At 43.0% G+C, this 21704-nt stretch overlaps 1 protein-coding gene across 50 annotated transcripts in view; it reads left to right on the forward strand.

The window, feature by feature from the left end:
- Adgrl2 (adhesion G protein-coupled receptor L2) overlaps window positions 1-21704 on the forward strand; it is a 432681-nt gene that overhangs the window by 246366 nt on the left and 164611 nt on the right. For all 50 annotated transcript variants that reach the window (XM_045138253.1, XM_045138260.1, XM_045138272.1 and 47 more), the window contains one exon: window positions 15840-16012. In XM_045138253.1, the coding sequence (XP_044994188.1) occupies window positions 15940-16012 (73 nt within the window). In that variant the 5' untranslated portion in view covers window positions 15840-15939. The remainder of the gene's footprint in view (window positions 1-15839; window positions 16013-21704) is intronic.

The raw sequence follows: 21704 nt of genomic DNA on the forward strand, positions 1-21704 counted from the left end.
AATTAGGATGTATTTATCCAAACTTGTTTCAAGAGGAGTTTGTGTCGTGCTCATTTCTCTCTCTCTCTCTCTCTCTCTCTCTCTCTCTCTCTGTGTGTGTGTGTGTGTGTATACCCATTTATGTTTAATCAGCTAGGCTCTGAGAAAAATCTTATTATTTTGCTATAGATGTGATATTTTTCTTTCACCATTTTGCACTAATGTATTTCTTTGTTATAGCGAGCCAGCCATTGAAAGATAGGTGTGGTTCATTCTAAGTCAGTGTATTGGTCTGGAAGGTTTTTCAGGAGACTGGTGCGGGACTGAGGCCGCTGTCGTACACAGTGTGTAAGGCATTATTAATGCTAACAGATGCTGCACTTTAATCCTATAGGGTAATTGTTTGGTGCCAGTAGGAGATTTATTAGGACTGAATTGTGTGAAATTGTGTGCGCATAAGTTGCTACTTCCTTGTAAAATCGCTGCTGAAAACTGTTAAAAGTTTTAGCTGTAATTGGTAGAGAGGTATTAACTGTGCTGAAAGAAGTGTGGGTGTATGGCTGGCCCGTGCGCCTTAACCTTTTTATCATTTATCTTCTTGGATTAATGTCACTGAATTACTAATTCATGAGCCAGGGTGGGAAGGGTGAAGGCACCATTTAAATGTGTGGCAAATTTATCCTTATCGCTAGAGACATGAAAAAAAGTCATTTTGTGTTATCTGTAAAATGGAAAGAACATTTTAGAATTTCATTTACAGTAATCCACTTTACTTCCAGTAAAACACCTAGATATTGTACAATCATACAATGCTCTTATTAAAAATGTGCAACCTTCTCAGCTCTTTTGTCTTATATGTATGATATTGGTAGAAAAAGTTAGCCTCCATTTATTTTCATATGATACTTATTAATTGTAGCTTAAGATGCTACTCTTATGACTAGTATGTTATAGTTTGATGTTTTAAGAAACACTACATTTGTAGGAAATAAAGTTATACTTTCTGTAATAGTAGAAACAAACATTTTGATTGAGGGATTGTTCACAGCTGTAGTAATAGTGAGCTTTAAAGTTGATTTCCATCAAAAAATGCATTCTCTATCTACCTCTTTCTCTTTATCATAAATAAATAAATAAATATTGGATATTGGTTTTTGTCATTTTTTTTTTTTTTTTTTGAGGTAGGGTCCTGCTCTAGCCCAGACTGACCTGGAAATCATTATGTAGTTTCAGGGTGGCCTTGAATTCACAGCATAGCAATTCTCCTACCTCTACTTCCCAAGTGCTGGGATTAAAGATGTGCTCCACCACGCCAACCTACTGATATATATATATATATATATATATATATATATATATATATGAATTTAAAAAAAAAAAGAGCTGGAGAGATAGATTTCTTAGTGGTTCAGGCACTTGCCAGCAAAGTCAAAGGACCCAAGTTCACTTCCACAGTACCCACCCCCAGCACCCACGCAAAGCCAGATGCACAAGGTGGTGCATGCGTCTGGAGTTCGTTTGCAGTGGCGGGAGGCCATGGCGTGTCCAGTCTCTCTCCCTCTCTCTTTCTCTCTCTCTCCCTCTTGCTCTCTGTCTCTCATATAAATAAATAATATTAAAAATTGTGTTCATTTATTGTGGTTTCATAGGCATGTGTGAGGAGGTTAATGATTTGGCCTTGTAGAGTTTTTAGCTTATAGAATAAATCCAACAAAGGAGCATTTAGCAAATGTCCTGTTGAGTCCAAGTGGACCTGATCCGCCGAGGAATCGCATGGCTGGGCGTGGCCAGTGTCAGAGCTTGGAGGAGTTGAAAGCACTTTTCCCAGGAGCCCTCTGAAGCCATCACTCTCAGGGCAGAACACCTCCGGGGTCTTATCCAAACCTCATGACTTTTCAGGCTCCTGTTACCGACTGTTTTGATTGGTTTTACATCTTCTGATGCCAAACAAAGTAGTGAGATCAGTTGCTGTGGTGGATGGAGCCCTTTGTTCTCTTGTTTGGAATTTCCCCCAGCCCTGCCGGCAGCGTGCATGTCTGTCACCCACGGACCCACACACCCACTCGCTCTGCTCTGTGTCACCGGGTTTTCGTTCCCTCATTTCACCATGGCCACCTGACATGTACACGAGCATTTAAATTAATTTCTAAAAACAGTAGACCAAGGTGGTTTGATTATCCTGGCAGACGCGGACGGTTCTTAACTTGTGACGTGTCTGAACTGCGGCCAGCCCTCTTGGTTTGGACGTGGGCAGCTAGAGCCCGGCGGGCCAGCTGTGGGCAGCCAGCAGTGCAGAAGTGTAGCTGGCATACGGCCAGCGCTGTCCCTTTATACACTGTCCCTGCCGCCTTTCACGGTGCAGGGCCAGAGCCGCCATGTCCACAGAGGCCGCCGAGTCCCTAAAGCCTAAAATGTTTCCTCTCTGGTCCGTTATAGAATTGGTTGCCCCGTCCCTGCTGGGCTGTATGTATGCATGTGTGTGTGTGTGTATAAATAAATATAAATTAAAAAATATATATATATTACTATATACCCTCTTCCTTCCAGCTTCTCCAAGCATGTTAGAGAGCAATTGGTAATTTTAAATTAGTTTATATATTTTTTCTTTTCTTTTTTTTTTTTTTTTTTTTTTGAGGTAGGGTCTCACTCTAGCTCAGGCTGACCTGGAATTCACTAGTCTTTAGTCTGGCCTTGAATTCATGGGAATTCACCTCCCTCTGCCTGCCTGTGCTGGGACTAAAGGCATGTGCCACCACACCGGGCTTTTACATGTTCCGACGTATTAATTTCACAACTATTGGCAATGACTCCGCGTGTCATTATCTCTTCAGAGCTGTGTCCATGAGTACTTCTGACCTGGTCCTAATCTAGCCGCGCTCTTTAGTGGAACCAGTCACCCAGAGGCTCTGGCTGGATTCTGGAAGCTAACAAGTCTGTTCTATTCATACACTCAGACTTTGATTTGTTTCCATTTCTTTTGTAGTGTGTGTGTGTGTGTGTGTGTGTGTGTGTGTATATGGAGATATATATGTGTATATATATATGTATATGGAGATATATATGGAGAGAGAGATAGGGAGAATTGGCATGCCAGGGCCTCCAGCCACTGCTCTTGAACTGCAGATGTGTGCGCCCCTTTGTGTTGTTCATGTGTGACCTTGCGCACACGTGTCACGTTGTGTGTCTGGCTTACGTGGGGGTCTGGGGAATTGAACGTGGGACCCGAAGGTTTGTAGGCAAGTGCCTTACCCGCTAAGCCATCTCTCCAGCCCTTTTTACTTTTTTGAGTTAAGGTCTCACTCTAGCCCCAGGCTGGTTTCGAACTCACAGCAATCCTTTTAACCTCAGCCTCCCGAGGGTTGGAATTAAAGGCGTGAGCTACCACCTCCAGGAAACTGTAATGTTTTAACATTGCTAATGGATTTAATGATTTACGAATAATTGTGGTAGTCCCTCACCCATTTTTTTTTTTTCCTGCAACTCAAGAAAATCAGTTATTTTGAGCTTCACTCAGGACATTATGGTCTACCACGGATGCAGATGGTTCGGAACACAGTGATTTAATGGGCCTTAACCCAGAGAAGCTTCAGGAACCGGAAGCCCTCCATGCTCTCTGATCTGCGATCACCTACTTTTCCTAAGACCTGCGGCGTGGGGCTGGTGAGGCCAGCTGTCTCAGGTCACTGTATCGTGCTTGTCAGTGCGACCATCTGCAAGTAAAGTTCTTCTTTTTTTCCTGATGTGATTTGAGAAACATGAAATATGATCATTTTTTTCTGGGAGGAAAAACGTTACATATGTTCTTTAAGATTACTGAAGGCACAATCAGTGTTATAAGTTTATGAGTCGGAAAACGGGAAAATAGGGAATCCATCGTAGAGGGAAAGTCAGCTGATGGAGGTATACTTCACAAGGAAATACAGGTCCAGACACTGTTCTCACCTTTGTTATTATTTTGGTATTAAATATATTTGTTGCTGTTAGTTTTGGGGGAAATTTGGTAATACTTAATTTTTTTTAGTTTTTCTTTTATTATTTATTTATTTATTTGAGAGAAAGATACAAAAATAAGCAAGTAGGGAGAGAGAGAGAGAGAGAGAGAGAGAGAGAGAGAGAGAGAGAGAGAGGGAGGGAGAGAATGGGCACACCAGGTCCTTCAGCCACTGCAAACGAACTCCAGATGCATGTGCCGTCTTGTGCATCTGGCTTATGTGAGTCCTGGGGGATCAAATCTGGGTCCTTTGGCTTTGCAGACAAGTGCCTTAACCACTAAGCCATCTCAACAGTCTGAATGTTTATTTTATTTTATTTTTTAGGGTCTCACTCTAGCTCAGGCCGACCTGGAATTCAATACGTAGTCACAGGGTGGCCTTGAATTCATGGCAGTTCTCCTACCTCTGCCTCCCGAGGGCTGGGATTAAAGGTGTGCGCCACCACATCCACCTTTAATGATTATTTCTAACCTGGAAATTTCTAGTAAATTTCCATTCTTTTTAACTTCACGAAAATGACAACCTTATCTTAATCTTTTAAAATAATCCCCTTAGCATTAACATAGGATTAATTAGCATATAAAATAAAAAATAAATATGTCACACTAATTTCAGCAAGCACTATCGAAATGCTTGGGAGCAACTCACTAGATAGATGGTCAGTGACTTACCTGCACGAATATGCAGATAGCTGCTTTCTTTGAAAGTTTAAAAAAAATATTTTTGTTTATTAATGTGTGTGTTAGAGAGAAAGACTGTATGAGAGAGAGAGAGAGAGAGAGAGAGAGAGGGAGGGAGAGAGAATGGGCACACTAAGGCCTCTTGCTAATGCAAACGAACTCCAGATGCATGTGCCACTTTGTGTCTGGCGTCACGTGGGCATTGGGCAATGGAACTCCAGCTGGCAGGCTTTGGGATTTGCAACTTTGGATAACATTGCGCAGACTGCAGCGGCTTGTGTCTGACCTTTGTCATCTACGGTTGGTTACAGAACGCACTGTTTTCCGCTTCTCCCCTCGCTCTCTGAGGGTCACGCTGTGGCAGCGCAGGTGAGCTTGCGGCAGCCTTCCTGCCTCAGTGTCTAGAGTGCTTCAGGTGCAGGCTTGGACCACCGTGCCCGACTGTTGCTGTATGTTCCTTAGAGTTAATTTTCATATATATTTTAAGATCATTTGTATATTTTATACAGGTTATCATAGTACTTCTAAGAAAACTCTGGTGCTGATTTTGATGATGCAATATATAACATACCCTGGGTCATTATTGTTTCCTTTAGTGGTTGTATGCATAAGCCAAGAGGGAATTTCAGTATTGATTCAAGGAATGGGTCGTTACAGTGATTGAAGAACCAAAGATTGAATTCAGGGAGCCAAACATAGGGCTGACTGTGTGTTACTAGCCTCATAGAAGCTTTTTTTTTTCTTTATTTGCAGAAATAGTGATTAGCCCATAATCTCATGAATGTGAACGTTTAAACATCCCTTCTATGACAGTTAAAATTCATTGCTAGTTATATTGAAGGAAATACTAACATTTATATTTTCTGACTTTGAAGCAAATTCTTAGGTACTTAAAATTTTTTTTTGTTTATTTTTATTTATTTATTTGAGAGCGACAGAGAGAAAGGGCGAGAGAGAGAGAGAGAGAGAGAGAGAGAGAGAGAGAGGAAAAGAGAGAGCATGCCAGGGCTTCCAGCCACTGCAAACGAACTCCAGATGCGTGCACTCCCTTGTGCATCTGGCTAACGTGGGTCCTGGGGAATTGAGCCTTGAACCAGGGTCCTTAGGCTTCATAGGCAAGTGCTTAACCACTAAGCCATCTCTCCAGCCCTCTCAGGTACTTTTGTTCATAAGATTTATCAGTCTAGAGTAATTTATTAATTTGTAACATGTAATTGTGAGTGATTTATATAGCAAAATAAATAAGTAAATTTACGGTAGCTCAACTGGAAATACTCAAAGTCAAGTTACTATGTAGTGGTCATTTCCTCAGGGGTGTTAGTTTGGTTCATGTAAACATTTTGAGAATCAACTCATTATTCTTCTGATGGTCCATCATTTTCATAATCCAAAAATGACTTTATTTCCATTTTCAAAGAAATAATAGATTATAGTACACACACAGTAGGTTTGGCGAGATGACTTCATCAGTGCCAAGAGTGGATTTAGTCCATGGGTGTATTTCCCAGATCGGCCGTCTACTTGGTGACCTTGCGCATGCTTGTAGATTTCTCTGCGGAGGCTGTTTTTCAAGGTTGTGGTGGAAACTACATTCAGTAACAATAATAGATAAGCCATTACATTTGTTGGTTAAGTTTAGTTTTAATATTCCTTTTTTTTTTGCAGCCTAACTATGCATTAGGCAATTAAAGCTATTTACTCTGGTGACTACTTTTTGACCAAAGATGTAATCTTTCTCAGGAGGAGCCCTGTCTTTTCTTCTTCAGGACACAGCAAATAATGGGTGTTCAGTCGATGTTTGTTTATGAATAGTTTAGTGGATGTTGAGGGAAAAAATCCAGCTCTTTTCTTTAGCCTTGATGGGAAACTCTATTTTGCCACTTAACTTGCAAGTAACCACAGCTAACTTGCAGAACAGGCTTCAGATTTGGATTTTGAATTTGTATAAAGGATTCATGACTGATGTCTGCTATTTCACACATAGTAGGTACTCTGGGAATTCATCTAATCCTGATGCATTTGGCTTAAAAAGATTGCATGGATATTCTGGACTATTACACAATCAGAAAACAAATCTGGTCTAATTGGAGAGAATGATAATTTAAAAAGAGTGTTTCAGGGCTGGGGAGATGGCCGAAAGACCTGCGTTCACGTCCCCAGTACTCACGTAAAAGCCAGATGTACAAGGTAGTGCACACATCTGGAGTTCATTTGCAGCAACTAGAGGCCCTGGCACACCCATTCTCTCTTGTGTCTCTGCCTCTCTGCTTGCAAATAAATAAATAAATAAATAAATCATAAAAACCGTGTTTCAGGGGTTGAGGGGATGGCTTAATAAGGAAAGTACTTGCCATGCCAGGGTGAGGACCTGAATTTGGATGCCCCCGTGGATGCTAGCCTCACTGGTGTGCATGTGTGTGTAACCCCGGCCCCGGGGAGGCAGAGACAGGAAGGAGTAGAGGGGCTAGCTTGACAAGCCATATCAGTGGGCTCCAGGTTCAAGTGAGAGTCTTGCCTTAATAAATGCAGTGGAGAGTGAAGAAAGATGTTACACATCACTGATGTCTGAACGTCACACACACTCACACATATGCACCTGGACACATGCACACACATGTATAAAAACAGAACTCTTTAGAGGCAGGTCTGTGGCCCACTGCTGTAATCTCAGCCCTCAGCAGGTGGAGCAGGAGGGACCAAGTTCAAGGCCACCCTTAGGAACAGGGAATTCAAAGCCAGCCTTGGCTATAAGAAACCCTCTTCCCCAAGCCCTAAGTTAAATAAATAATCTTTTCCTTTTCCCAAGTAGTGAAATAAGCCCTGACTTCTGTGTTGCAGAAGTTTTTCATCAACTAATATAAAATGCATTACATTTTTAGTTTTGATAGGAAAATGAGGATTCTGTCAACTTTTCAGGATTTATAATGCAGTATTTCTCCTGGAGCATGTGGCTTTCCTTTTTATCCTCTTTTCGTTCAAAACTCTCAATTGCAAGTTTCCACGCAGCACCCCCCCCCCCACCAGTTGGATAATGACAGCTGCTTGTTTTTGTCATTTCAACTGGATGGGTTTTAATGAAGAGAATGGCATCCTGCCCTGGCCCGAGCCCTGGTGTCCACAGCCACGGGCTTTTCTGCCGGCTCAGCACGGCTCCCAGATTCTAGCAGAGAGCAGATTCTAGCAACGGCCTGGGAGCTTTCCCGAACATGTCTGTCCGCTCCCCTGACCCTCCCAGGAGGATCGATTCCATCACAGGCAAGAACTTTCCGTGGAGGGTAAGCCCCATCATGACTGCAAAGGGGACGTTAGCGTAAGTCGTTCAATTAATGTGTTCTAGACCAATGCTTGGGGGTTGATCCAAGCACCTCCAGGACTGAGACCCAGAGAGGGAGAGGGCGGAGACGACTGGCTTGTCCACGCGGTTGCAGAGTCAGATCTGCCAGCCTCATCACTAATGCTATCTTTGGAAAGGGAAGAAAATAAACTCAAACCTGAAAGAAATGCCTGAGAGGCGAGCCTTGGTGCTCAGTGACACCCGGGGTGTGCTTGGCCAATGTGGTTTTGGGATTGTTCAGGCATTAGCACGAAGGGCTAGTCTTAGCCTGCCAGTACAGACCACCCAGGAGATATTTCTCGAAAGTGAATACCCTGATTGAATTTACACTGTTTATATAAAACTGCAACTTTTTATTTGTTTATTATTATTATTATTAATTGCTTTTGCTCCTGCCAAGAGTAGAGGGAGGCAAACTTCGCGTCATCCCTTTATGTGTTTGTGTTGGTGAAAAAAGAAAAGTAGCCGTTTTAAAAAGACTCAGTGCTGCCCTGTCATGATGATAATATTCAGGTGCAGCTAGGATCTGGAGGACTGATTTAGCTAGTGGTGTCTGTAGTTTCTATTTAGATTTGACATATATGCAGTGCATAAAAATTTACGTTCGCCCAGAGCATGCACGTCTCACTTTATGCAGCCTGAGCGCATGCGTAGGAGCGAGCTGGGTGTCTGGGCTGGGGCTCCCGCGCCCACTGTCCCCGCAGGCTGGGGTAGTGCCCCGTGTACCCTCTGGTTCTGGCTGAGGTGGTCACACGGACAGGTGGAGGTAAAGTGTTACACAGGAATCTTTGCTCTGGACAGGACACCTCAGTTAATCCATTTTAGGACATGATAGTTTTCTTTCCCTTTAATGATGATTGATGATGTATTCAACTTCCTTCATTGATGGTTATCAAAACCTTTGGGCTCTATTTCTTCTTATATTTGCTAAATAAACATTGCTTGGGCAAGCTAAGTGGGGTTTTTCTGGTAGTGTAATGGAAAGATGTGACTGAAAACTGACCACTCGTATTTTCTTTTTAAATCATTCTGCTGACACGTTAAGGCACATGACGGTTATTGGAGCTCCGAAACAACGCAGGCTCCGTCTGGAAGCCCGCGGCGGAGCGGCCGCTGCGAGCAGAGCTCAGCACACAGGGATGTGGGCATGTGTCAGTGCTGAGACATCTTCCTGGAAGTCGCTGCTCTGCCTGGGAAGCACTGGTAGTCAGGATGCATTAATTGACTTTTTACATGACAGAGTAATAGGGTATTTAGATCTAAAGAGCTCATGGAAGAGGGTGGGTAGACAATGGCTTGTGGTTTGTAGAAATGACGATGAAATTGTTTGAAACTTCTTCTTGGGAGAATAAGAAAAAAAAATGTCTCTTCAAAGTAACTTGGATTTTTGAAGTTAATAATCAGTGGTAGTTTTAGTAGAAATATGTTTGTATTTCTACTGAGCGATAAATTGTTAAATTGCATCCTCTTCCCTTCCTACATCATCTTCAGATTTCTGATGCCTCTGTGAAATGGTTTTTTAAAATATAAATATAAATATTAATGACATGGTTAATCTGGAATATTGTTGAAAATAATCTTTTCTGCTGAAAAGAAATAATAAAAAAAATGGGGAAAGGAAAGAATCATTCATTGCTTTCGTTCCTGATTTTTGTTTTGTCTTGTGAGGAGCCCCTAGTCCTGTTGGGATGTGTGTGGTGTGTGTACCCGTGTGTGCACACGCCTGTGCCCCATGTGTACACCCGTGGAGGCCACAGGAGTGCTGTGGTGGGCTTCTACTGCTCTTCCAGCTTATCCCACAGGCAGAGTCTCTCATGGACCCTGGAACGTCGGTGTTTCAGCCAGGCTGACCACCGAGCCCTGGGGACCTCTGTCTCTGCCCCCTCAGGGCCGGCGGTACACTTGAGCAAGGCAATCCCGGGCTCTGTCTGTCGGTGAGCTTGGGACTGAACTCAGGGCCTCATGCTTGTGCAGCAAGCGCTTTTTCCTACTGAGCCATTTCTCCAGTCCACCCTCCTTTTCCACTTAGGGTCTTCTTGTATTCCAGGCTGGTACTAAACTCTGATCTTCTTTCGTCGACTTCCCAAGTACTGGAATTATTGGCATGCCTGGCTCTATGAGATATTTTAATTTTTGCATGTGGCTTTATACCCTGCCTAAGCCAGGCAAGAACATCCGGTGGTCCCTCCCCACCTCTGTCATTCATCTGAGTAATTCCATGAGAAGTAGGCTTTCTCTGAACCTGGGACCATCACAGGGATTCGCCAGTGTCCACTCCCAGACATGTGTGGCCAAACCCAACTGCTAACCTGGGTGCCTGGAGAATCAAACTCGGGTCTTGTCTGGCCCTCTCTGGTCCTGTGTGCGGAGCCATGTCCAGCCCCCTGTGAGATGGGTGTTCTTGAGCTTGTGTGGGTTGTGAAGGGCAAGTCTGCTAACCTCATCTGTGCCTACAGCTTCCTTGGGTTCCAGTCTGACTGGAAAACAATGCTTTTTATTCACCCTATTCTTAGCCTATAGTGGGTTCACTAAGTGTTGTGGTTTTTATTAACATTGGTTCACTGAAGGGTTGTTTTTCATTTGGATCACAGCAGTACAATCTTTTGGTATAGTTTTTGAGATTGCAGTCAAAAGTTTGAACTCCTGGAAATAATTTTATTTGCTATGAAAGTGATTGGTTTTAGGTTGTAGAATAGGAAAAATAAATTCCATACTCTCTCCACTTACTGCCCAGGCACAGGAAGTTTAGGTTTATCAGTCCCCAAAGAAGCCACGATTCTGTACATTCCAGAATGTTTCTACTTGTCAGATAAAACCTTCTACAGCAAGCCTCATAGTCAAGGGGATTGTGCCCTTGGCCCTCAACCGTGTCTCACGTTCTTGAACCTTAAGAACACGTGGAGTTTCAGTCTGCAACGTCTGTTCGTGGAGTCTTGCGCCCTGGCAGAGGTCTTGGCTGTGTGGTTTTTCTTGCCTTTCCTGTCGTTTACAGAGACTTTCCTATCTTGGCAGCCGTTTCCTACCAGGCAGACACCAGTCCTTGATTTCTTCCTTCCTTTTCTTCCCACAAACAAGGCCTCTTTTACATAGTGGGAGACCAAAGATCTGCTGTTCAGTCACTTGGAGAAAGAGGGAACGGGATGCAGGGTGCCGGGAGCCCTCGTCGAGAAGGCTCTGGCCCAGGGCGCCCCGGCTTTGCACGGTGAGCCCTCGAGAGGCTGTCTTGCCCTTTCCGTGTTGCAGCCAGTGCCTCCCACCCACGTGTTAAAGTTATTCGCTGGTGCTTGCTCCGATTACTGAAGGGATTTCCATATGGAAGAAAGTGTTCATTGATGAGCCCGTGGGAGGCGCCGGGCCATTAGCTCTTTGATGTGTACGTTGTATGGAATAACTTTTGGCTTTAAGGTAGGAGCTGTGTCCCAGCAGTGGCAGACTGCAGGTTACTTCCGGCTGTCTTTGGACCAACCTCTAGGGAGTCAGAGCGAAAACCGAGGAGCGATGCCAGCTGCTTCTGCATGGGTGTGTGTCGTGTCTACATCAGACCAATGTTTCTTTGTTGTTACATAGATTGACCCATTTGTTGCAGGCTAGGGCAGTCTCAGATGGTCGGGCCTTCCCTTCCCGCAGGCTTCCGATGCCCACGGCGCTGTGGTGGCAGAGGTGGCGGCGTATTGTCCAGGCCCTGCCACCGCTTTCAGGCAGGAGCTGCAGCGCCACATGCCCGCGGCCCGTCGCTGCCTCTTGGTTTTGCCACAGAAACGAGCACGTGCCCTTGGCGTGCTGGCTGATGTCAGGTTTCTGCACCATTTTCTGGAGGGACGCAGCACAGCGGTTCCCCTTCTCACCGGCGATGCCGCCGACCTTCCCGGTGTGTTTGGCCGGAGCACAGAGAGATTAATTTTGATGCATGATTCTTTCTGTGTCATCGGGATTCAGCAGAGGACGCGTGCTACCTTCCTGCTCTTGCCTCGTTTGTGCGCACAAGCAGCTTCCGCAGCGTCACTCCCAGAACTGCTGGTGCCCGCGCTCATGCCCGCACCTCGCACGTGCTCAGTGCTCGCCCAGCGCCGAAGGTGGCCTCGCTGTGGCTCCCGGAGGGGCGTGTGCGGAAGCAGCTGCGCCAACGGAAGGCATAGTAAAACAAAGTCCTTATCATAGGAAAATCTTGCTGGTTTCGTTTGTTACTTTCATACTTCCACAGTAGATAATAATTTAGATTAGTCCTTTTTTTTTTAAATTTCTTATGTTTTAGAGGGGTGGGAGAAATAGGCGACCCAGGCCTCCAGCCACTGCAAACGAACTCCAGATGCGGGTGCCTCCTTGTGCATCTGGCTTTATGTGGGTACTGGGGGATTGAACCTGGAGCCTTCAGCTTTGCAGGAAAGTGCCTTAACTGCTCAGCTATCTCTCCAACCCCCAGTTTGTGTGTGTGTGTTATGTATACATGTGTGAATGCATGCTCATATGTGTGTGAAGCATTGGAGCATGTGTGTAGAGATGAGGGAACTAATTTATTTATTTATTTTTGGTTTTTCAAGGTAGGGTCTCCCTCTAGCCCAAGCTGACTTGGAATTCACTATGTAGTCTCAGGATGGCCTTGAACTCAAGGTGATCCTCCTACCGCTGCCCCTAATTATTTATTTATTTTTGTTTTTTCAAGGTAGGGTTTCCAAGCTGATCTAGAATTCACTATGTAGTCTCAGAGTAGCCTTGAACTCAAGGTGAAACTCCTACCTCTGCCTCCCAAGTGCTGGAATTAAAGGTATGAGCCACCACACCCGGCTCACAACAGACTGCCTTTTCCCCCTTTTTTTAGTGCAAGAGTGAGAAAGCAAAAGAGTGAGGGAGAGTGTGTGTGAGAGAATTGGTGTGCCGGGGCCTCCAGCCACTGCAGTCGAACTCTAGACATGTGCTCCCCTTGTGTGCATGTATGACCTTGCATGCTTGTGTCTCTGTGTATCTGGCTTACATTGGATTTGGAGAGTAGAACATGAGTCCTTAGGCTTTGCAGGCAAGTGTGTTAACTGCTAAGCCATCTCTCCAGCCCTGGAGAACAACCTTTAGGCATGGTTCCCACCTCCAACCTCATTGAATACAGGGACTCTTACTACCCTTGTCCACTGCTGCTTTCTCCAGGCTACCTGGTCCAACAGGGGCCTGGGAAGTCTTCCAGTCTCCACCTCCGTTCCTGCCTTCAGTGTTCCGGGATCATACAAGCACATCACTGCTATGCAATGTGGGGATCTGAACGTGGGTGCTCGAGTTTGAGCAGCAAGTGCTTTCTTTATCCACCGAGCCACCTCTGCAACCCCCAGATTTGTTTATTTCTCTACATCCTCTTTGGTATAAGCTTTTACAGTGTGTTAAATGGCTCCACACCATATAGAACCTGACTGCACATCCACTGATGTTACAATATAGTGATGCTCTAATAGAATATAGTAAACGCCTAATAGAACTAGGTGAGGTTCGTGAGACAACCAGAAATCCGCACAATTCAGGTGATGGTAAAATGAACCCAGAGTTCCCAGGGAAAGGTTTTATTTTCTAAGTTTTTAAATTTTTTAAAGTTTTATCTCTATTTATTTATTTATTTATTTGAGAGAGAAATGGAGAGAGAGAGAGAGAGAGGGAGAGAGCGAGCAGGAGAGAGAGAGCGAGCGGGAGAACAGGTGCGCCAGGGCTTCCTTGCACCACCTTGGGCATCTGGCTTACTGGATCCTGGAGAATTGAACCTGGCTCCTTTGGCTTTGCAGGCAGGCGCCTTAAGCACTAGGCCATCTTTCCAGGTTTATTTTTTTATGTTTTAATCATAGCATCTAAGTGACTAAGAATCACACGAAGTGACACAAGTGTGCAAGGTTGCATATGCTCACAAAGGAGCACACTTGTCTGGAGTCCGATCGCAGTGGCTGGAGGCCCTGATGTACCAATTCTCCTCTCTCCCTCTCTCTTTCTCCCTCTCTCTCTCTCATTCTCCCTCTCTCACATTAAAAAAAAAAAGAAATTCATCTTGGGGGCTGGAGAGATGACTTGAGGCACTTGTTGCAAAGTCAAAGGATCCAGGTTTGATTCCCATGGACAAAGTGGCACTTGTGTCTGGAGTTTATTTACAGTGGTTAAAGGCTCTGGTGCACCCATTCTTTCTCTCCATCTGCCTCTTCCTCAAATAACTTTTAAAAAATGCTCTTAAAAAAATCATTCATGTTGGGCTGGAGAGATATTTCAGTGGTTAAGGTACTTGCCTGCAAAACCTAACAGCTTGGGTTTGATTCCCCAGTGCTCATGTAAAGCCAGATGCACAAAGTGCTGCATGCATCTGGAATTCATTTGCAGCTCTGTGTCTCAATCTCTCTCTCCCTCCCTCTGTCTTTGCTTGTAAATGAATAAAAATTAAACAAGAAGAATTTATCTTATTTGAGCCATATACTTGAGGATGGCAAAGGCAGGAATGATGCCTTCATAATCCCACTATAAATAAAACTCCTTAGTTGTGGCATGTGAAACGTAGCTTGAGAAAAGTTGTATGACTGTTCATCAGAAAAAAATAATTCAAAACTACTAGAAAGAATAAGAGGTCCTGTTAAAGAAATCTGATTGATTCCTTTAGTCTCAGAGTTTATTCTGTGATTCTGAAGTGTCCTGGGAAGAAGTAGAATGCTTGGAAAGAACCCGGCAAGTGACCAGCTTTCATATGAACTAGGAGCCAAGATGCCTGGAGTAAGCCATCCAGGGCGAAGTTTCCAAACCCTCTTCTGTTTGGACAAATGCACCCATGAGGGCTCATCAAAGTTAGCATCACCCTTGGCTTTGGTATTTTTTGTCAACCTTATTGTAGTTGTGTTTACAAAGGAATGGAGTCTATAATCCCAGGATAAGTAGGTTGAGGTGGGAAGATTAGGAGAGACAGGCCAGCCTGGGATACACAGTGAGATGCTATTTCAGAAAAAGAAAAGAAGCCGGGCATGTTGTTGCATGCCTTTAATCCCAACAGAGGCAGAGGTAGGAGGATCACAGTGAGTTCAAGGCCACCCTTAATTCCAGATCAGCCTGGGCCATAGTGAGACCCTACCTCATAAAACAAAACAAAACAAATGAAAGAAAAGACATGAAAGCCCCCCAAAAGCCCTTGGACAGAATACTGATCATGATCTTTAGGTATTCATCTTCATGATATAGGTCTGATCCTAATTGATACTTTGCTCTAAGAAATCTAGGATATGAAAACTAAACCTTTAAGCTGAAATAGTTTTGTGACGTCCAGTTAACTTTGCCTTCTATGAGTAATTATTGGGAAATAACAATTGCATATGGTGTTCAGGATCAAGGCCTTTTTGGAGTGCCTGTGTTGTAAGAAGGGAAGTTCATCCCTATGCTAACAACTGTGCCCTTTGACATAGAAAAATACACATTAGATTGTAATCTAGCTTGCAAGGTAACTGAAAAAAAAATTGTAAGTTCTTATAGTGTTAGTAACACTGTAAACAAACGTTACATATTCATAGTTTTATTAAGAATAATATATACTTTAAAACAGGCATTTGTATCAGAAGACTACAGACTTTCTGAGCTTACATACTTTCCTAAGGAAACTTTGTTAGTAGGTATTTGTGTAAATGTTTTATAAATTCATGTCATGCATGATTTTGTAGAAACGTTTTTCTTAGGCTTCAACTGATTTTAGGTGGCGTGGCGGCTCTCAGATGCAGTGTACGCGGTCGACTTGTACATTGAGTGTAGAGTCAAAACGCTCTTTCCTCCCGGCCCACGAGGGAAGGGAAATGGCTTTGGCTTTTGCACTTTCTGTGACATAGCAGGACCATCAAGTCAGTGATGGATTTGTTTGTTTTCCAGGTATGAGGATCAGTGATGCAGACTGCTGGGTTCGATGAAGCTGGGCATCTGTAACTAGATTCATTAAGGAATACAAAGAAAATATTTACAGGGATCAATAATGCTGTCTTCTGGTTGCAGAATGAGAAGTCTGTGGCTCATCATTATAATCAGCTTCTCTCCGAACACAGAAGGTAAGAGGCTGAGCACACTGCTTCCCCAGTCCTGGGCAGGCAGAACGCAGCTTCCTTATGGGGGTGAGGGTGGCTGGGATGTTGTTTTCATAGAAATTGAATGGTATCTATGGTGGCCCAATTGTTTCCACTGCACTCGGTGTAGACTATAAAAAGAGCTCCATGCCTGAATTTGAATTTTACATCAATTTGTAAAATAATTCTAAGTAATTTTTCAGTGTATATTTTACATGCATTGACTCTGTTGATCTCATAAAAATTGAAATTGCTTTCCTGTGGCTCTTTTATGTTTTCACTTTTATGTTGGTTAGAACTTCTAGTCTTTAGTTCTGTTTCTGGGTCATAGTTCTAAGACATCTAAAACAAGATTTTTTCATATTTATATGAACATATATATATATATATACATATATATGCACACTTTTACAATGTGGAAATTTGTAGAAATACAGGAAATATTTTCTTTTACTAAGAAATAACTTGCAATTTTTCTTATGTGTTGTCGCAGTAGTTATTTTGATGTTAGGTCCTAGCTCATACCTGACAAGTTTGCTACCACTGAATTATAATCTCAGTCTTTACAAAAATATTGAAATTTAGAAATAGTAGTGGTATTTTTTTTCAAAACTGCCCTAATTTTTTTTGTCCTAATTTTGAAAGAAATAAAATACCCAAAGATTTTAAATACTCAGAACTCTCATTTAATAATGGCTAATTTGGATGATGATTTTATGTAAATATTTTATTTATATAATTTGCAGTATTATTTATGCGTGGACATAGCTTTACTTGAGGTGATTTTTAGCTCCTGTTGGAAGTCAGTGGAGAAGGAAGAAAGAATGTAAGTCTGATAGGTAGTTGACAGCGGCACCATATTCGACATGAAATGTTAGCTTACAAACCTGTGAAGAATAGGAGATTTCTTAGAAATGAATGTGAAATGTAATGGATTCTTTCAGTCCTAATGAAGGAGTAATGGCAGTCTCAGAATGATAACACTGGGTTTTTGTGTACTTTTAAGTGTTCCAATTTTTGCATGTTATCGACTTACACAAGCTTATTATCCCACCTGTCTTTTTAATAAGCTTCAAAAAATTGAACATCTTAATTTTGCTGAAAGAATTCCCTTTGACTTGCATGTTCCAGAGTTAGATTTTGTCACTTTCTTATGGTTTTCCATCTTCTTTATTCAAGAGACTGAAATAACTTAATGTAATTTAAATAACACATTTAGAGAGATTATAGAATATTATTGCATTCCAAACGGATATAGCTCTCACTGAGACTGAAGTCCCCCTTGGAAATTACACATAGATGGGTTAACAGTTTCTTTAAGGATTGCATTGGTCCATTTGGATTTGAGGATAGATCAAATCCAAAACTGTAATGTGTGTGTATGAATAGTACTATATTATATAGTACTATAAAAAAGTAGCAGAGGCTGGAGAGATGGCTTAGCAGTTTAGCACTTGCCTGTGAAGCCTGTTTGAGGCTCGATTCCCCAGGACCCATGTTTGCCAGATGCACAAGGGGGTGCACACATCTGGAGTTCGTTTACGGTGGCTGGAGGCCCTGGCGTGCCCATTCTCTCTCTCTATCTGCCTCTTTCTCTCTCTGTCTGTCGCTCTCAAGTAAATAAATAAAGTAAACAAAAAAAAATTTTTTTTAAAGTAGCAGAAACCAGGGTCAGCGCTTTGAATCTCAGGCGTGGGTGGTTACGAAAATCACACATAGGTAATTTTGCATGCGGTTTCAGAGAACAACACTACCTGAACGCCCACGGTTAGATTTTAATGTTTCTACACATCTTAGAAGATTCGAAGTGTGGGCCAATGAGTCCAGTCATGACAAATTCTCCAGTCAAGACAGAGACCATTTGTGTGGGCATGGGAGCTGAACTCAGCAGGGCTGGGGGAGCCTAGCATGCAGAGACCTTTTCATGAGAGGCGGCAGTTTTATTTCTGGTGTCCCTGCCAGGTCAGGATCCATATCTACTCTTCAGAGAAATCTCATTTTTGCCACATCAGGCCAAGGGGTGTTGTTTTGAAGGAATGCATGCATACCCTTAGGACGCTGAGGGAGGGTCGCAAGATGCTTGTTTTGGAGAATGTTGCATGACATGAGCCCCTTTGTTACTGGAAACCAGATAATGCTCTGTGTACACCTCTTGAGGAAAACCAATCAAAGCTAGGTAGGAAGTGCTTGGGACAGAAGACAAATTTTTAACTCCTAACTAACGTTTTTCAGTAGTGCATATCCGATCCCATTCCCAGGTCCCTGCATGCACATTTTGATGGAGTTTCCTACCTGGTAATGTTGTTCTTACCTCATTTATTAGGTGATGAAATTGAACTGGGTGCCTGGGACAGGCATGTATACAGCAGGCTTCATAGTCAGGTGCTTGGATCCCAGTGCTAGGGTCAGAAATGCAAATACTCACTCAGGTAAGGGTCAAGGTTCCGAACACTGCAGACCAGCGTAAGTTCTCCAGAGTACTGGGATTGGACCCATTTCAGCATTCGGCCTCCTTTTCCAGTTCCTCCAATCTTTAAGTACAACTGAAAAATTAAGATTCTTATTTGTTCATTTTATTTATGAGAGAGAGAGAGAGAGAGAGAGAGGGAGAGAGAGAAGGCACACCATGGTTTTCAGCTGCTACAAATTAATCCGGACACATTCCCTACTTTGTGCATCTGGCTTATTTGGGTCCTGGGGTATCAAACCTGAGTACTTTGCCTTTGCAGGCAAGCGCCTTAACCACTAAACCACTTCTTCAGCCCAATATTTTATTTATCTATTTATTTTGGTTTTTCGAGGCGGGGTCTCACTCTTGAACTCATGGTGATCCTCCTACCTCTGCCTCCCAAATGCTGGGATTAAAGGTGTGTGTTGCCATGCCTGGCATGTTTCTTTTCTTTTTTTTTTTTTAATGATGTCTGTGTGGTATGTGTGTGGGTGTTGGGTGACTTTGGACACACCTGTACGAGTGCAGGTGGAGGCCAACAGTGGACTTGCGAGCTTTCTTGATGACTTCTGAACCTTGTCTGGTGAGGAAGGGTCTCTCTCTCTCTCTCTCTCTCTCTCTCTCTCTCTCTCTCATCTGGGCCTCAGCTATTTGGGTAGTCTGACTACTGACTTGTTCCAGAGGTTCACTCATTTCCACCTCACAGCTCTGGGATTACAAAAGGACCACCACGTCTGCTGAGCATCACTGGGGCGCTGGGTGTCTGGGTGTCCAGCCCTCACATGCGTAGCTTGCCCTGCAAGCGCTGGCCTCCCAGCCGTCTCCCCAGCGCCAAACGGGAAACTTCATAGCAACTAACTTATGACAAAACCCCAGATGTCCACGGGCCATGTTTCTCCCCTCACCCACAGGCCTTTATCCCGTTTTCACCCTTGCTATCATTGTAAAGCCTTCATAAAATAAGTCCTTATTCTACATTTAAACATCTCATAAGTAGGTCCTATTTCTTGTGCATGCCCCTTTAGTTTTCACATTTGGAAATATTTCAGTGCTGGGATGGAATTCAGAACCTTGAGACCCCAACCCTTCTTGTGCTTATTAAAGGACCAATCAATAATCATTTTAAATGTTCTTGCATGGAGATTATATAATCTCCATGCAAGAACATATACATGTTCTATATATGTACATACATACATATACATATATATATATAGTACATATGCATATACATACATATATATATGTATACATGAATGAAGAGTCAGCTGTTGGAAGTACCTGCAATTTGTCTATCATGGGAGATGTTTTGCAAAACAAATGCAATGTTTTATTTATCCTTGAGGTCTCCTCTTGTGTGTTTTTGAAAGTTGTTTAGTGTTTCTCAATGAAAAATGATTGTATAAGGAGCAAACTTTCAAAATATTTTGTAACTTTTTCATACGATTGATTTTATTCTAGAGAACTAATATCCAGCCCTTCACAAATCAATTCTTTTGAGATCCTGGTGTGCTTGGATTATTTTGGCCAATTCTTATAAGCATAGTAACCCACTGTGGAATCATGTATCAGTACATAGGAAAGTAAATTGAATTTTTGTGTCCTAGAGAATTAAATTTTGCTATATAATGGAGCCCTGGTAAGCATAAGTCAGGCGTCTGAAGACTCACTCAAGTCACAACTTACAAATAAGAGAGGTTCATCGGCAAAGCCAGTAATAAGAATTTCAGGTTGGATTCTTTATGCAACGAATTTGTAATTAGATCTCATAAGTCAGAAATCTAGTTAATTAACTCAGATGACATTGTTGCTTATCCCGATTTCAAAGAAAAATGTTATCGTAATTATAAATAACAGATAGACTAGATTTAACTTCACATGTTTATGTTATAAAAAAATTAAGAAAATTTGAAGACACAGTGGGGGAAAAAGATGGCATCATGCCAGTTTTTAAAGGACGCTTCAATTTTCTAATGACTTTTGAATTAATGTTACCTTAGTAAAATATGGTGTGTGTGTGGAGGGTACTTTTAGCCTGTAGCAGGTAAGAAACCAAGGCAGGTATAGGGACTCCCCATGAATTAGGAAATGTCCGTTGATCACACACGTATTTCCTTCAGAGTAGTCTGGATTTGACAGCAGAAATGCTGACGCTCTTCTCCACAGTCATACTGAAAGGAACTTAAAAAAAGTGAAATACTTGAGATGACTCGTTTTCTTTCCTTCATGTACACATAGGAAAATATCCATTGTTGCATGTGCACTCCTGCATGAGCTCATGCAGCAGTACACCACCTTTTTAAATAAAATTTACTTATTTGCGACAGCGAGAGAAAGAGAGGCAGATAGAGAATGGGAATGGCAGGGCCTCCAGCCACTACAAAGGAACGCCAGATGCATGTGTCACGTTGTGCATCTGGCTTACATGGGACCTGGGGAATGGAACCTGTGTCCTTGGGTTCCGTAGGCAAGCGCCTCAACTGCTCAGCCATCTCTCCTGCCCGCTTCTTCTGTCTTTGAAGGTAGGGCCTCTCATTGGCTTGACGGTTACCAATGTGTGTGGCCTGCTCAAGGGGTTCGCCCTTCCCTGTCTCCCAGCACAGGATTTACGTCCATGCGGCCAAGCCAGGCTCGCTTTTCCTGGCCCTGGGCGTGAGAGTCAAGGCCTCATGCTGGCGAGGGGGAGAGCGTTGCACCCACGAGTTGTCCTGATACCCAAGCCCTCCACCAGGGAGCTTTGGCCCTGGACCTCACCATCACTTTTTGTTTTTTAAAAAATGTGATTTTTGTTCACTGTGCTTTAGAATTGGTTAACGTTTTTCCTCAGAATCAATGGCTATATTTTCAGATTGGGCATAATTGAAGGCTTTGGAAAAGGAACTAGTTTTGTTTTTTTTTATGTTGTTGTTGTTCAGTTTAGTTTTTTTTTTTTTTTTTTTCTTCTTCAGCTTTTTGTGTTGGACAGTGAGTTGTGAAGAAAGGAGAAACCTGAGACAACATTTGGTCTCGGGGAGAAATCCTGTGTTTGGTGGACTCCTCTTCTCTGGCTTTTGTTGATCTGTTTTCTTTGTGACCTGTCCCTTCTTGTTCCCTTTTGGAGAAACTGCAAGGCACGCTGTGGTGTTTTTGGTGACCTGACTGGCTGTATGGACGGACCCTAGATTCCATGGGTTAGCCAAACTGACCACTTCTGCGCCTTTCACTGTGATCCATGAGGCGCAGTCTAGG

This window comes from Jaculus jaculus, chromosome 19 (genome assembly GCF_020740685.1).
Source record: "Jaculus jaculus isolate mJacJac1 chromosome 19, mJacJac1.mat.Y.cur, whole genome shotgun sequence".
In the NCBI taxonomy this organism is placed as follows: domain Eukaryota; kingdom Metazoa; phylum Chordata; class Mammalia; order Rodentia; family Dipodidae; genus Jaculus; species Jaculus jaculus.